Genomic DNA, 17,854 nt, shown 5'->3' with positions numbered 1-17,854 from the left:
GTTTTAGGCCGTCATACCCGGTCTGCGTTTATTTTGCTTATGGCTGTTTTTAGTATGAGATATAAAACGAATATTCCAGCGACGCCTGTTTAATACATTTCTCCTCGACCCAAGTATGCATAGGGATTCTCTGTCTATTTGTGGATTTATTTTAAGCCCATTTTTTTTCCATAGTTTATGAAAGAAAACTGGATTTAGTATTATGCAGCTATTAACAATTCAGAAATTATTTTTCGTGGTGGAAATTTTTGTCTAATTTAGAGTTGGAAGGGGATGTAATAATATACTGTGTAATGACATAAACACTTGAAAACCCTTCTCTTTTCCCCCATATTAGATTGAGGATATTCAGTGCCAGCCTGTCATTGGTTTGGCCTCTGCTGGATCCAACGTGTGCCGTCAGGGGAGTCTGTATTCTCTTCAGGTAAAGCCAGTTATATGGAGGGTCTCTAATTTAAAGGGTTTTGCCCACCCCCTATTTAATGACGGAGATAGGGTCTGCAGTACAGTGGCGCCCATAGACTTTTTTGCTATACCTCTGCATGCCTCTAACTTTATACATTCCTTTTGAATCCAACAGAGAAAAAAAAGCCGTGCCATAGATGCCATTTTACGGAACTAAACTCCATAGTAAAGGGCCACATTTAGCCATGTGGTGGCGCGCGGAGCCCCTGTGCTGTGTCCATGAGGCCTATGCTGGTGTCTCACAGGATGGTTGCTGTACTTTCAAAAATCTTTTGACGTGTCATAGTGACATATTAAAGGTTATGATCAGAGAGGGTTAAACGCTCAGTCCCCTGTTGATCCCTAAAACGAGGGGCAGAGCGCTGTCTCTCCTTATGGCTGTGTGAGTGCTTCTATCTCCTTGTTTTAGTGATCTGTGGGGGGCTCAGCACTTGGACCCCCGATTATATGATATATGTAAATTGATATGTGCCATTTAGACTGGATTTACATGTAGCTATAGTGAATGGGAGCATCGCTGGAGTAACCAGTCATGGCCACTACACAATGCCTGATTCTGGGGCCCGAGCTTGTGAAGACACCTGAATGGCGGGAGTGATGGAAGTCGGGCCCCGACAATCTCATATTGGGGACCTATCCTATCAATAGATAAGTCCTGGACAATGATTCCTTTAATGTCACTAGCTCTAGTGGTTCAGAGTACAAAAAGGGTTAAAACCTGGTGGTTTAGCGTAGAAGAGGGTAAATATCCCCGAAGGTCTAGGGGTTATTTGTTGGTGATTTTGGGAACAATAAGGAGTTAAAGGAGTTGTCCAGGCTTAGAAAACATGGCTGCTTTCTTCCAAAAAATGTCAGACAGGTGTATGATGGAGCGGGGTTGCAATGCCACACACAACTGTCACGACCATGGTCATGGTCGTGACTCCTGTACCGCATGCTGTTGCCTGAGGTCTGGTTTTGTTGTTCAACCACAGGTGAGTGCCGCTAGTATGTTGCCTCACTTGTGGTTGCCGCTGGCAACATGTTGTTATTGTCAGTATAGCAGCCTGAGCTGGTGCTAGGCTGCTTGCTGCTATGTGCATGCGGTTGCACATGGCAACCTCTCTTTATAGGTGTGCCTTTTTTCCGTTTGGTGTGCATGGGGTGTTATATGTGTGTGTGCACTGTGTTGTTCCGTCACTTGCGGTTGTCTGCGGCAACGTGTTCTTTGTGTACATGTGGTGGCAGTGTCTCGGCCTTTTGGCTGGCTCCCAGGACATAGTTGCCACGCATGTTGTTGCCGGCGGTAACAGCTGCTGTGTGATAGGTGTTTGTTCACGCCTGGTGTAGGAAGGGTTAAATCCCTTCTGTGTGTGTGAACACTGGGTGTGTCTGTGTGGGTGTGGCTACTTGGGCCTATATAGCCTCTGCTGAGAGCAGTAGTCAGAGGGGTACTTCAGCCATGGTCTGCTGGAGTCATCCTCCTACTTTATACCATCTGCCAGTGAGGGCCACCCTTGTGGTCATAGATGTTTATACGTAAGTTGATGTTGTATTCCTTTAGTTATTTAATGCAGCTATGGATCTGGGTTCCTGTGTGTGTATGTGTGTTGGCTGTGTCCATTTAAGTATGGTGTGGACATCAGCGTGTAAGCACAGGGATCCAGTCAGCAAGGCTGTGGCAGGTAGGTGGAACTAGTGCAGTTCACCTGCCATATCCATAGGTCTGTTTTTGTACCCCTTTTCCTTGCAGCTTGGCCAGTGAGACTCCTGTTCCTCCGTGCCTAGGAGGAACAGGTCGTCTTACCCTGCTCCTAGTTCAGGGCCACCCTGAGGGCTAGCAGGGACTATTAGGTTCCGGTCTATGAGCCCTCCCACCATCAGGGTTGGCTCATACGGCTAGGAGTCAGGGTCAGTGTTAGGGACGCGTTAGGAGGTGACCTGCTCCCTAATTCTGTCATCCTGGCCGAGCAGCGACCAAAATCATCTGACATCGCACGGCTGAGGGTTTTCCCCATCCTCAGCCGTGACAACAACCCACGGACAGATGTGGCGCTGACATGTTTTTCTAATCCTAGACACCCCTTTCAGTGCCTGGTGGTCGGTTGGTTTACTCATCAGTGTTTTGCTGTATCCTCACTTAAAGGGGTTGTTTCACTTCAGTAAGTGGCATTTATTGTGTAGAGGAAGTTAATACAAGGCACTTACTAATGTATTGCGATCGTCCATATTGCCTCCTTTGCTGGCTGGATTCATTTTTCCATCACATTACACACTGCTCGTTTCCATGGTTACAACCACCCTGCAATCCATCAGCAGTGGTGGTCATGCTTGCACACTATAGGATAAAGCGTCAGCCTATGTGCGCTCCCATGGTCCCGGCCACCAGAGAGGCTGACGCTTTTGCCTATAGTGTGCAAGCACGACCACCACTGATGGATTGCAGGGTGGTCTGTAACCATGGAAACGAGCAGTGTATAATGGGATGGAAAAATGATTCCAGCCAGCAAAGGAAGCAACATGGACAATCACAATACTTTAGTAAGTGCCTTGTATTAACTTTCTCTACATGAAAAAAGAATGGAGACAACCCCTTTAAGACTTTTCTTGTGACGTTCCATGATTTGTAATACCTTACCAGCTTGGTAATAGATTGCCCTGTCACTTTTTTCTTTCCCAATTCCTCTTCTAGGTGGCAACCCAAAGCCACGTTTTCCTTTTTGATATAGCGGTGCTTGGAGAAAGTGTCTTTAAATGGGGACTGAAGGCTGTACTGGAGGACAAATCAGTTGTGAAGGCAAGTATGACGGCATTGATTCTTTTATTTGGGTATAGGCTTCAGGTGTACTAAACTCATTTCTAACCACTTCCAGACATCCTCCATATATGTGAGGTCTTTAGGGCCTCTTTCACACGGGCGATGCGGGAAAAGGTGCGGGTGCGTTGCGGAAACATGCGCGATTTTTCAGCGCGAGTGCAAAACATTGTAATGCGTTTTGCACGCGCGTGAGAAAAATCGGCATGTTTGGTACCCAAACCCGAACTTCTTCACAGAAGTTCGGGCTTGGGATCGGTGTTCTGTAGATTGTATTATTTTCCCTTATAACATGGTTTGGCCAGTGAGACTCCTGGCAACCGTGCGTGAAAATCGCACCGCATCCGCACTTGCCTGCGGATGCTTGCGATTTTCACGCAACCCCATTCACTTCTATAGGGCCTGCGTTGCGTGAAAAACGCACAAAATAGAGCATGCTGTGATTTTCACGCAACGCACAAGTGATGCAGGAAAAATCACCGCTCATATGAACAGCCCCATAGAAATGAATGGGTCCTGATTCAGTGCGGGTGCAATGCGTTCAACTCACGCATTGCACCCGTGCGGAAAACTCGCCCGTGTGAAAGGGGCCTAAAGAAGGTGCCTGTTCAGGGCACAGCAGACATCCTGCGGAGACAACACCCATTACAGGCTTTTAACCTCTCAGATGCCACTGTCAGTTGTTGCTACCATGGCATATGAGTGGTCATCATTTATCAGGAGCAAACTGTTCTCACTCACCAAACGACCGCCCTTCCTCATTGTCGTAGGAGCTTCTGAAGGCAGGGTTTAATAGGAACCTAACAATTTTCTAATAGAAAGTTTAAACCCGCTAGAGGAGACTAAAAATAAAAGTAAGGCCTCATATACACGACAGTATTTTGGGGCTGCGTCTAATCCGCATTTCGTGCAAATTACAAACGCACCCATTCTCTTCTATGGGAGCGCCAAAATTGTGCACAGCAAACACGTCATCTGTGTGCTGTCTGCATCCGTGCAGCCATTGTGAAAATTATAGAACATGTCCTTTTCTTGTCTGTTTTGCATCCAGGCGCATGAGACCTAAAAGTTTTAAAAAAATTATAAAAATAAAATCTAATCACCACCCCTATTCCTATTTTACATATTAACAGTAAATAAAATAAATGTAATTGGCATTGCCACATCAGAAAATGGCTAAACTGTAAAAAGAAAAAATTTATTGGGTGTGGTGAGCGATTTTTTTTTTTTTTATAAATTATCAAAAAATCATACATACTCCAGAATGGTACCAATGAAAACTACAACTCGTCCTGCAAAAAAGAGGCTATGTACAGCTCCATAGATGGAAATATAAAAATGGGTGTCAGAACATGGCGATGCTTAAAATTAGATTTTTGTACTTACGGTAAAATCCCTTTCTCGTTTAAGTCATTGGGGGACACAGCACTGTGGGTAGACGCCCAGCTGCCACAAGGAAGCTGGTCTACTTGTTCCATTAGTAGGAGAGAGAAAACAAGAACTAAGAACCGAAATGTCCTGTACCCAGAAAGGAAAATAGAACAATAGTCTCAGGACAGGAACACAAAAAAAAATAGAGGGCGGATCTGTGTCCCCATTGAATTGAACGAGAAAGGGTTAGTCAAAGAAAATGCCAGTTGTCCAAACCACCTGGAAACCTACAGGAAGAAACACAAGAGGGAGATGTACAGATGGAAGAAAATGTACATAAGGGTAACCCAAACCCAGCAAAGAACAAGTGCCTACTGGAGAAACAGGGGGAAGAAGGCTGCTAGAACCAGGGTCCACCATGGTGGAAACACCATGAGGAGCACTACTGAAAGGCATCCACTGGAAAAACTGCAGTCAATAACTCCCAGGAAGGTCAATGCTGTCAGACTGCAGATGGTATAGTCAGATAGGATAGAACTGTATGCTGTAACAAAAAAAAAAAAAAAGATCTAGAAACAACAGAACAAAAAAGAAAAATAGGATGGTCCATTGAGGTGAGACATAGAACCAATTAGGAGAGAAAATGCCAAGAAAAGGGCAATATTGGTCCTGAACCAAAGGAATAACCACACTGGAAAAGGGCTAACAGGAGACCCTGAGGAATACCCACCAAGAGAAAAGAAAGACGATTCCCTAGAGCATGGATGGGAAGGAACCCTACTGGGAAAACAACCAGGCAAGAAAATCCCCGAACTGTCCCAGACTAAAGAATTATGACCATGGCAAACACCTAGGAGAGAGTCCAGGAGAAGACGTCTGGGCAAAGGGGGAAACGGAAGAGGCACTGGTGGGCTAGACATATTGAGATATTGAATAGCAAGAGAGAGCAAGACTTCCTTCTCTGCAGGCCCAGTGGAAGAAGATGAAGCACCCTAGGAGCTGGAATTAGTGGGAATCCTATCCTGCTTGGAGGAACAACCCCTGGGGAAAACGGGGTCCATAGCGATGGCTAGGAGGAGAGAACCCATGGGAGAAAAGGGGGTACATAGCAGTGGCTTGGAGGAGAACCAAAAAACAGGAAGATGCATTCAAACAAGCAGTTGGTCACCTGAAGGGCATAAAGACCAGAATAAGGTCCCTGAAAAGGAATGTACACTACTCACAATGACGGATGACCCGCATGTAAGGGAGGAACCTGTGAAATCCAAGCTGATGAATGAGAAATCTGGGTCAGAGTGGAGGCTAGAGAAGCTGCAGGCTGGAAAAAATTTGATTCCTGAGAATTGAGCCTTGGAGAACTTGAATTGGATATAGCAGTTGACTGTAAGGCAAGTTAAAACCCCTGGCCACTGGAAGTGTCAGGAAGAATGATTGCAAGTCACAGACCACAGACACTGAGAGTATTCAATCAAGGAAGGACAATTTAAGGAGGGACAATAACCATACCTTGAGAAAAGGGCCATCGAAGGAATAGTCAAGAAGAACGTAGAACAGAATCTACAAACTGGAGCAAGAATCTCCTATGTGCTAGGACCTGATTGTGAGGAGAGGGAAAACGGCTACAAGCCCAAAAAAGTAAAGTAAACTATTGCCTCCTTTGCTGGCTGGATTCATTTTTCCATCACATTACACACTGCTCGTTTCCATGGTTACAACCACCTAATAGCGAATAATAAGAAAGAGACACCCTCCAAAGATACCAGACCACCTCATGAAGTACAATACATCAATACTGAACTGAGACCGCGTTCAAGCTTCTACCCCCTACACCATAAGGGCCACTTTATCGAAACCTTCTATGATCTCGTAATGGAAGATTTTAGGACCATCCATTAGAAACCCATTAGTAACCATAATCTCAATGCTAAAGAAAAAATGGCCATCAAACTACCTACAAGAAAATTCGGACCTGGTAATCCGCAATGCGGACAAAGGAGGCGGTATTGTACTTCAGAATAGAAATGATTAAATCGAAGAAGCACTACGCATACTATTAGATTCCCGAATAATACCAATGGCTGGAAGAAAATCCTCCTATAAACCACCAACGAGCATTTAAAACCCTTACTGACTCAGCATCTCATATCCTTAGCAAGAAGGAATTTTAATATATTTACATCACAAATCCAGTTATTGCGACTTTCTATCATTTACCGAAGATTCACAAAAACGTCACTAATCATCCAGGTCGGCCGATCATTTCAGGCATCTTCTCACTCACGTGCAATCTGTCCCACTACATCGACATTTTTTTGCAGAAATATGTTGTCCAGCTACCGTCACATCTCAAAGATTCCACAACCCTGATACAACTATTACAAACACCAATTGGAAGGACTCATACTACTGGTTAACCCTGGATGTGACGTCTCTATACTCAAATATTCAACACGACCTGGGCATCAAATGCACAGAATTGTTTCTTGACAAAGACGACCAAATGCCACAGGATCAAAAAACTTTTATTCTGAAAAGCATCCATTTCATCTTCACCCATAACATTTTCAAATATCAAGACACCATGTATCTACAGACCAAGGGTACCGCTATGGGCACGCGTTTCGCGCTCAGCTTTGCAAATTTTTTATGGGGGTTTTCGAGTTCATCTTTATCTACAAATCCAGGTATTGGACAAATAACATTATATTCTACCGTCGCTACATCGATGACCTGATTTTCATATGGGATGGGGATTTAACATTAATTAACCAGTTCATTGAACATCTGAACTCTACCAACTGGGGGATTACCTTTTCAAGCACACACAACAAGTCCACAGCAGAATATCTGGATCTGGAACTAATGGCTGACAGCGGTAGAGTCACCACCAGAACCTATTTCAAGAAAGTCGACTGCAACAGCTATTTGGACTTCTCCAGTGAACATCACAAAAAGTGGAAGAACAATATTCCCTTCAGCCAATTTAAGTGAATAAGACGCAATTGTTCCAGTGACAATGACTACATCTTACAAAGTAAAATTATACAGACAAGGTTCCTGCAAAAGGGCTACTCCCCAGGATTATCAATGCAGCCCGGAACAGAGCTCAAACCCTCACACAGGCAGACTGTTTATCAAAACCAACTACCAGTGATCCGACAAAGGACGATACCATGAAACAATTCAATACGAATTTCATAACCACTTACAACAGTAATCATAATGATATCAGAAATATCTTATCCAAACACTGGCACATACTGAAAAGTTATCATTTTTTTTTAACAAAAATTTACCGAAGGCACCACCTCTCACATTCAGGAGGGCCCAAACCCTCAAAAATCTACTTGCACCCAGTAAACGGAAGGGATGTTTGGAACAGGGCAAGACACCGGTTAAGACAAGGACACCAGGCAGTTATAGATGCAACCAAATGAAATGCCTCTGCTGCAGGTCCATCAATATCACTACCTCCTTCCACGGCCACAGTGGCCAGTCGTTTCCGATTAAGGACCATCTGGACTGCGGTTCAACAAACGTCATCTATCTGATCAGCTGCCCCTGCAGTCTAAAGTATATAGGACGTAGCATCCAAACCCTCCGCAATAGATTAAACAAACATAGATCCAATGTCAAAAAGAAGTTCCTACAACACAGTATATCTAGACATGCCACAACCCACCATCAAGGTTCTTTCTTCGGATTCTCCATAACCCCAATTGAGCAAGCCAAAACCAATGGTTACAATATCATTCAGACCTTAAGAAGACAAGAAATGTTTTGGATTCGAAAAACTGAACTGTCTAAATCCGCACGGCCTAAACAAGGCATTTGAAATTAACCTGTGACCTATCTCTCATTTTTTTCCTGCATCACTGATGCGATGGTCCACTTTTCCATCACACATCCCCCCCTCCCGTCTCAAAAACGCTCTCTATCCTCAGAAGAATACATTTCCCATGCCACTTAAAACCCCCATTCCATCCACATACAACCTATCCAACATACCTATCCTCATGCGTCAATATATATCCCATCCATCATTATATATCCCGTCCATCTATTCCTAACCGATCACCTGATTCCTCCCCTTTACAGTTAACCTCACAGTACTAAAATCCAGAACCCAACCAATTCTTGTGTCACAAGGATTCTCATATTTATTTATCATCTATTTCATTTCTACACATCAATATGCATCACTAGTCATGATCTGTATACCATTCATTCATCTAGCCATTTATATTCATCTACTATGTTCAATAAAAAATCTAAACACCTTTGCCCATCATTCATTAACCCATTCATACTTTTAATCCAGTCCATTGACTACTAAAATCCAGAACCCAACCAATTCTTGGATTTCCATAATTATTTATCATCTATTTCATATCTACACATCAATATGCATCACTACTCATCTCTATACATCACCATTCATCCATTTTATATTCATCTACTAGTTCAATTAAAAATCTAGACACCTTTTCCCATCATTCATTAACTCATTCATGTTTTTAATCCAGTCTATTGACTTCTCATTGTTTTTTGTCTTTTTGCTTTATTTATTAGTTTGTTTATATATTTTCCCTTGTTACCCAATTGTTGCATCTTTTATAATATTTTTAAATACTTTATGCATCTTTTTGAACATTAATGTGCCCCCATCAGATCCCCCTGTCCCCTGACAGGGATCCTTCTAGCCTCCTGTGCTGTGGCACTTCTCCTCCTGCCGGCACATACTGTCTGATTGCTTATGAACTGATTTGAGCATATTTATAACAATGCTACAGATTATTTTATTGTGTAACGTGGCCATTGTTCTTCTTAGAACCTTTGTTGAAATGTCTTCTGACAGGTTGTTCATGACTGCCGCAGATTATCAGACTGTCTCTTTCACCAGTATGGGACTGTACTCAATAATGTATTTGACACTCAGGCAAGTGGGGTTTTCTGTAAATCATTTTTGCTGTGAAAAGTTCTACAACTTTATAATATTCTTCATGTTTCAGTATTCATTTACATTGTTAAGTTCTCTCTGTAAAAGGGGCAGGGGCGGACTGGGAACTTAAAGTGGCCCTGGAAAAAAACAAAACTAAAATTGGCCCATGTTTTAGCGGGGTCCAAATTGACAGAAGGTGGGTAACACAAGTAGATGGGGTCAGCAATACCAAAGTGCAAAATACCGCCCCATCAGAACCACATAACACAGTGCAGCACAATATATTGCCCTAAAAGCTGTCCATCTGTGGTGGCCATCAATAGCTGCCATTTTCATTATCCTCCTCCTCCAGTTGTCTCCGATTAAGATATGGAGCTGGGGGCATAGGAGGTGAGGTGGAGGCCACAGCAGTGGAATTCAGGAAGGCATGTGCGGTTCTCTAGTCAGGAACACCAGCAGCAGAGAGGAGGGCTTGGGCAGCCCCCTGGGCATCGGCCCACCAGGAAATTTCCCTGTAAGGTCTATGGCCAATCTGCCCCTGTAAAGGGGTTCTCCAGGATTTTGATACTGTTGGCCAATCCTCAGGATAGGTCATCAATATCAGATCGGCGGGGTCACCTGCTGACTAGTTGTATGAGGAGTCCGTGGTGCTACATGAGGGCTTAGGCCTCTTCCTAGGCCATGTGACATCACATTCATCGGTCATGTGGCCTGGGCATAGCTCTGCCCCCTTCAAGGGAATTGGACAGATCTACAATACCAAGGACAACCGCAATACAATGGATGGAGCTGTGCTTGGTAAGCAGTGAGGAGGCCCCTGCGCTTACCAGAGCTCCGGTGAGAGCTGCAGCTTCCTCAAACAGCTGATCGGCAGAGGTGGCGGGAGTCGGACCCCCGCCAATCTCATACTGATGTGACCTATCCTGAGGATAGGCCATCAATTAAAAAATCTCAGAAAACCCTTTTAAGATGGAGCAGAAATATTGCTTTCATGTTAGGTAGGTATACATCTCATAAATTTCTAAAGATGAGGGTCTAGCTTCTAGTACCTACTCTCCACTAAGTTGACCATCAACAGGAAGTGACTACTCTTTTCTGAAGTCAATTTTGATGGTCCTTTCGTAATCTTTTGGGATCTTGCCAGTCACCTAACAATGAGAATTTCATGATAAGACTCCCATTGTCTTAAAGGGTTTTCTGATTTAAATATTGAGGTCCTATCCTCAGGATAGATCATTAATATCTGATCGGGTGGATCCAACCCTCAGCACCCCTGCCGATCAGATGGTTGAAGGTTCCACATCGCTCACGTAAGCTCACGTAAGCACCTCAATCTCTTTCTTGGCATGAATGCTATGCAGTATATGGTGCAGTGCTTGGCATAGTGTGATCAGAGGGGGTACCAGTCACACCACCACTGATCAGATATTGATGACATATTCTTTATGCCTTTAACTACCTTATATGCCTGATATAGGGTCACTCCATAGTTATATTGTTAATCACGAATATACCCATGTCTTAGGTGGCTGACGTCTTCCTGTTCCACATGACCACTGGTGGTTTTCTCCCACAATGTGCAAATTCCTTCGTGGACACTTTGGCCAAGTATCTAAATCTAGACCCCTCTAAGACTTCATTCCTGCCAAAGACACAAGAGATAATGAAGGTAAATACACTATTCACAGTATATTAAATCTGTGTCCCCATGGGTATGTATTGGAGTGGAGGGATTTATCAAGCTCTCCATTCCTGAATTCAAAAAGTCTCAGAATAGGGATTTCCGATTTTCTGGAATTATTTGCACCAAACATTTGAGCCATTTTGCATTTTTTTGTCCACTGCACTGGTTAGGGTACTTTCACACTTGCGTTTTTCTTTTCTGGCATAGAGTTCCATCACAGGGGCTCTATAACGGAAAAGAACTGATCTGTTTTATCCCCATGCATTCTGAATGGAGAGCAATCTGATCAGGATGTCTTCAGTTCAGTCTTTTTGACTGATCAGGCAAAAGATAAAACCGCAGCATGCTACGGTTTTATCTCCGGCCCAAAAAACTGAACACTTGCCTGAATGCCGGATCCGTCATTTTTTCCATAGAAATGTATTCAAAATACCGGAATGCTGCATGCGCAGACCGAAAAAATGGAGATAAAAATAAATGCCGGATCCATTTTTCCGGATGACACCGGAAAGACGGATCCGGCATTTCAATGCATTTGTAAGACGGATCAGGATCCTGATCAATCTTACAAATGCCATCAGTTGGCATACGTTTTGACGGATCCGACAGGCAGTTCCGGCGACGGAATCACTCTGCTGCAAGTGTGAAAGTACCGTTATCAACTGTGACTTTTTGAAAAGTCAAAAAAATTGTCTCAATCTTACTCCAGCAAAGTAGAAAGTGCACGACAAAGAGGTTGGGCAGCAGCTGAGGTGTGTATAAGGGCTCCTTCACACTTGCGGCAGGACGGATCCGGCAGGCTGGTCTCCCTGTCGGATCCGTCCTTCCGCTGTTTCGCCGGACCGCCGCTCCGTCCCCATTGACTATAATAGGGACGGGGGCTGAGCTCCGGACATGCAGGACTTTTTAGTCCGGCGGCCTTCGCCGTGCTGCGCCGGAGCTCAGTCCCCGTCCCCATTATAGTCAATGGGGACGGAGAGGCGGCTCGGCGAAACAGCGGAAGGACGGATCCGACAGGGAGACCAGCCTGCCGGATCCGTCCTGCCGCAAGTGTGAAGGAGCCCTTATGAGGTACTGCAGCAGCTGAGGTGTGTAATATGAGGTTCTGCGGCAGCTGATTTTTCCCCAATGTAAAATCTCTAGCAGGACCCGCGGTACTGTTATAATACTGGTGTCTTGTTATATGCCAGAAGGATCTTTGTTCCCACAGGCCCAGATGCGACTGCTACCTCTTAACCACTTAACCCAGATGCGACTGCTACCTCTTAACCACTTAACCACTATAGCTACGTCACTGGCCAAAGAGACTCTGTAGTCCTTGGGAGAACTTTTCATAGCGGTCGGGGGCAAATGGGGAAGAGAAAAATGGTGGGATGTGAATTTTAGAAAAAGGGAGTGAGTTCCAGACTTCTACTATCCATTTACATAATTATTCATCTAAGGCCTCATGCACACGACCGTTCCGTTTTTTGCGGTCCGCAAAAAACGAAAGCTGCCCGTGTGCCTTCCACAATTTGCGGAACGGAACGGGCGGCCCATTGTAGAAATGCCTATTCTTGTTTGCAAAACGGACAAGAATAGGACATGTTATATTTTTTTTGCGGGGCTACGGAACGGAGCAACGGATGCGGACAGCACACAGAGTGCTGTCCGCATCTTTTGCGGCCCCATTGAAGTGAATGTGTCCGCGTCCGCATTGACCAAAACAACGGTCGTGTGCATGAGGCCTTATGTAAATGGATAGTAGAAGTCTGGAACTCACTCCCTTTTTCTAAAATTCACATCCCACCTTTTTTCTCTTCCCCATTTGCCCCCGACCGCTATGAAAAGTTCTCCCAAAGACTACAGAGTCTCTTTGGACAGTGACGAAGCCTCTTTAAAACTGTCCACTGTTCCTGCTGTGACCACGTCCTGAGAAAGTCTATTCCGCAGCTTCACAGTTCTTACAGTAAAGAACCCTTGATACCTCTGGAGATTAAACCTCTTCTTCTCCAGTCGGAGGCAGTGCCCCCTTGTCTTTTGAGGGCATTTTACATGGAACATTCTTTCACTATTTGTATTTTTTGTACTGCCCATTTATATATTTGTATAGATTAATCATGTCCCCCCTTAGACGTCTTTTCTCAAGACTAAATAAATCTAATTCTTTAAATATTTCCTCATAACTAAGACCCTCCATACCCCTTATCAGTTTAGTCGCTCTCCACTCTACTTTTTCCAGCTGCAGGGCATCCTTTCTATGTACTGGTGCTCAGAACTGAACTGCATAGTCCAGATGAGGCAGCACCAAAGCTTTGTAAAGTGGTAATATCACATCCCTGCCCCGCGAGTCCATGCCTCGTTTAATACATGACAATATCCTGCTAGCCTTAGAAGCAGCTGATTGACATTGTATGCTGTTATTTAAAGGGGTTATCCGACCCCTGAAATGCTCCCCCATATATGTCCTGGCCCCTCAAACACAATGTACTTAACGTGGCTCCCTGACACCCGCATTGCTTCTGAAGCCTGCACAGCCGCCGCTGCTACTCCCTGTGCACGGATGACAACTTTCGGCATGGGGGGGGGATGACAGCCAATAGCAGACGGGGAAGAGCCTCCCTAGCATCGCGGGTGATGCTAGGGAGGCTCGTCCCCGTCACTGGCTGCAGCCCTCCCCTGAAGCCGGATGTTTTCATCCGTGCACAGGGAGAAGCAGCTTCGGTCGCGCGGGTTTCAGAAGCGACATGCGTGTCTGGGAGCCAGGTAAGTACATTGTGTGTGAGGAGCCCAGAATATGGGGGGGCATTTCCGGGGTCGGATAACCATTTTAATCCAAGGCCATCAACATTTTCTGTAGAAAAGGATGGTTAGACACAGCTTGTTCACCGTTCTACTGAACCGAACTAGAGCCCTATGGTGATGCCTGCTGAATACAATAGAGCAGCAGCAGGCCGGTACCTGTGACCGTAATATGCAGCGGTATGGAGGACTACCTGGAGACTAGAAGGATGCTGCCGTCCACCATTAATGTGCACTAATGCAGCACTTGTGTTTCTTTGAACAGGATAATCTGCTTTGGTCTTTGCACCCCATGTCTTCACCCCTGCAGAAAGCTTTAGCACTGGAGGCATCCTATGTCTTGTCTCTTTATCTGACTATGGCGAATTCAATGATGGCGGACTTTACATCCATTGTGGCTGCTTATCTAAAAGTCTATGAGCACAACGATGCCACAAATTGGTTGCAGGTAACAGTGCTAGTCCCATTACTTACATATAGAGCTGTATATCTGTATTGGAAGTCATGGAGGACCACTCCTTTATGGTGACTTATGGGTGGAATTTATTATCCCCATGTGTTAGGATTGTGGTCTGTTTGGTGCCTTTTATTAATTAGATTTATTTTTTCTGATGCCATTTCATTCATCATGTGTTTGCCCTTATTTTTCCTGCTCGGCACTTCTACATTTTGATAGGTGTAATGAACGCGTCTTGGGTGGAGCTAGGCTGCGACCATGGAGTGGTTGGTGCAGGCCGCAGAGGGGTCATATTAAAAAGCACCTGGCAGCAGGTTCAACTCTATTAGGCTGGGTTCACACCTGAGCGTTTTACAGCGCGTTCCTACGCGCTGTAAAACGCTCAACAAGGAGAAACCAATGATTCCCTATGGGAATGGTTTGCACTTGGGCGTTTTACAGCGCGTACGATCGCGCTGTAAAACGCCCGACGCTCCAAAAAGTACATGAGCGACTTTTGGGGCGTTTGTGGCCATAGGACACTGTAGTGAATCACACAAACGCGCGTCAAACGCGCGTTTACTATTACAAAAACGCGCATAAAAATGCGCGTCAAAAACGCACGTTTGCGCAACGCTCAAGTGTGAACCCAGCCTTAAACCAAGCATACTGCATGGTAGGGTTGATCCTGCTGATTACAATGATACCTGTCTTGTGAGAACACGGCGATCACAAGAAAAAAGACTTTAAGGGGGTAGTGTATTAAGACCAGCGTTTTAGACGCCAGTCTTAATATCCCTATAGCTGGCGCCGGCCTCTACATAACTTCAGCGGATCCACCACCACTTCTAAATGTAAGACAGCTTCCTTGCTGTCTTACATTTAGACCATTTTCTACGCCTAAACCAGACATAGAAAATGGTAAACGAGACCAACCGGCAGGTCCGTCCTTTTCCCCGCTGACGCCACAACGACTTATTTAGACCTGGCATGAGCAGAAAAAAGTTGCAGATTGCGGCGCAAAAGAACCTAATATAGGCGTATTTCTGGTTATTAAATGACCCCCTTAGGGTACTTTCACACTTGCGGCAGAGGATTCCGGCAGGCAGTTCCGGCGACGGATCCGTCAAAACGTATGCAAACTGATGGCATTTGTTAGACGGATCAGGATCCTGATCCGTATGACAAATGCATTGGAATGCCGGATCCGTCTCTCCGGTGTCATTCGGAAAAACGAATCCGGCATTTATTTTCTTATCACATTTTTTGGCGGTCTGAGCATGCGCAGACCGCAATGCCGGATCTGTTTTGCCGGAACACTTGGGGCCGGATCCGGCATTTAATGCATTTCAATGGGAAAAAATGCCGGATCCGGCATTCCGGCAAGTATTCCAGAATTTAGGACGGAGATAAAAATGCAGCATGCTGCGGTATTATCTCCGTCCTAAAAAGGCAAAAAGACTGAACTGAAGACATCCTGATGCATCCTGAACGGATTGCTCTCCATTCAGAATGCATGGGGATAAAACTGATCAGTTCTTTTCCGGTATAGAGCCCCTAGGACGGAACTCAATGCGGGAAAAGAATAACGCTAGTGTGAAAGTACCCTTATTCTTTAAGCAAATAAGGTCTTTAGTGCACCAAGGGGCGTGAGCACTGCAGGACTAGGCCTCTTGCCTCCGTGCACTGAAGCCCCTATTTGCATATAGCATAAACATATTTTTTTCCCATGTTTAAGAAAGTTTTGGATAGCCTCTCACCTTGAAAGTGGCCACAAGTGCACTGGGATACCTGCAGGTTTCAGTCCTTTCCAGACTTTCAATACATTTTGTGGAAAGTGTTTTCATATTTTTTTTTTTTTATGAGAATATCTCAAGTTACTATTTCATTCCAGATCCCTGGTACCAAGCTCCCACAACAGTTCAGACAGCTCAAGGACTTGCAAAGAATCCGTAAAGAAAAGGCTCTAAAGGATTACGTCATAGATGAAAACGGATTATTGGCAAAGCCTGGAAACAATCTGAAAATCTCTGGACAAGACCAGGTAGCATCAGATATGAAGATTCAGATGTCCCAAGATCCTCAACGTTCTACTGTAGACGTGAAGAAAGACCAGTGGGCTGCAGGAATGAAGCCTGTCAATGAGATCAAGTCAGAGGGACCTAATAAAGAACCTCAGATTATCCCGTGTGAAACCAGAGCCATTAGCCAGAGTCCTCCAGATTATCCTGTATGCTATGCTGCACACAATCCATTTTATCTACGGTTTCCAGGACCACAGGTGTCTAGACAAGCACAGGTGCCGGTTTCTTCACATGGATCAACTGCACAGTCTCGTGTTAGGATGTCGGCTGCCCGGCTCTTGGCCAAGACAACCTACACGTGGTGTTCTTAAAATGTTTTTCCAAGATTTTAAAACTGATGACCTATCCTCAGGATAGGTGATCAGTATCTGATCTGTGGTGGTCCAACACCCGGGACTCCCGCTGATCAGATGTTTGAGAAGACCTAGGCACACCTGTGAGCACAGCAGCCTTCTCTCTGCTTACTAAGCACAGTGCCGTACTTCTATGGGGCTGAGCTGCGCCTAGGCCATGTGACTGATGAACGCGACGTCACATGATCTCTAGAAAAAGCTGCGAGAAGGTTGCGGTGCTGCTGAAAGTAGGATTATAAGGGTGTATAAAAGTATCTAACGGGTTGTATGAAGAACAATTGACGATGTCTGGTTTGTATTCAGCTGTGCAATGTTTTACTCTTATAATGTTGTGTTTTTTTTCGTTGTGCTTTGTTAGAATTTATTAGATCCTTTAATAAACCTGTTCCATAATCATATCGCAGCACATAAGGATGACGCAGACTCCATTAAAGGGTCACTGGAGATGTAAATGGTCTAAATGATCACACCTAGCATCTTTATCTGACCCACATAAAAATCTTTTACCGTCCAGCTAGGACTACTGCTACAATTGTGCACTTTTTAGGCTGGGGCTACACTGCATTCTTGCCGATGACACGCATTGCACAACCAAAGGTTGCTATGTAGCAGTGCAACCACTAGACTGAATGGAGCCGCAGCGCAATTCGCACATTATTGTGACCCCCGAATCGCTAAAAATCCAGCAGTGCTAAATCTTTCTGCAATTCTGGGGTCACGGTCACCAAAACATGCAAACTATTCTGAGAGCCCATTCAGTTTGATGGCTGCACTACTATGTTCTTGCGGTGGGTATACTGGCCAAGATCGCCGTACAGTCAAATATGCCTTTCTATACAAGGAGATCCCTTAGAGAACAACCACATGGCATGGTCAAGGACCGCAAGGCCGAACGGGCCACACTGGACCATAATGAGACCGCATTGTTTAAGCTGGTCTGCATT

At 44.9% G+C, this 17,854-nt stretch overlaps 1 protein-coding gene across 1 annotated transcript in view; it reads left to right on the top strand.

The window, feature by feature from the left end:
• The window catches only part of LOC122927727 (piRNA biogenesis protein EXD1-like), a 29,819-nt gene extending 12,661 nt beyond the window's left edge, over positions 1 to 17,158 (top strand). The window contains exons 7-12 of the mRNA XM_044279895.1: positions 338 to 424; positions 3,137 to 3,241; positions 9,489 to 9,569; positions 11,098 to 11,241; positions 14,303 to 14,485; positions 16,368 to 17,158. Coding sequence (XP_044135830.1) covers positions 338 to 424; positions 3,137 to 3,241; positions 9,489 to 9,569; positions 11,098 to 11,241; positions 14,303 to 14,485; positions 16,368 to 16,868 — 1,101 coding nt within the window. The 3' untranslated portion in view covers positions 16,869 to 17,158. The remainder of the gene's footprint in view (positions 1 to 337; positions 425 to 3,136; positions 3,242 to 9,488; positions 9,570 to 11,097; positions 11,242 to 14,302; positions 14,486 to 16,367) is intronic.
• The last annotated feature ends 696 nt before the right edge of the window (positions 17,159 to 17,854 follow it).

The sequence above is a fragment of the Bufo gargarizans genome, chromosome 1, assembly GCF_014858855.1.
Source record: "Bufo gargarizans isolate SCDJY-AF-19 chromosome 1, ASM1485885v1, whole genome shotgun sequence".
Taxonomy (NCBI): domain Eukaryota; kingdom Metazoa; phylum Chordata; class Amphibia; order Anura; family Bufonidae; genus Bufo; species Bufo gargarizans.
This window is presented reverse-complemented; position numbering and strand designations above follow the sequence as displayed.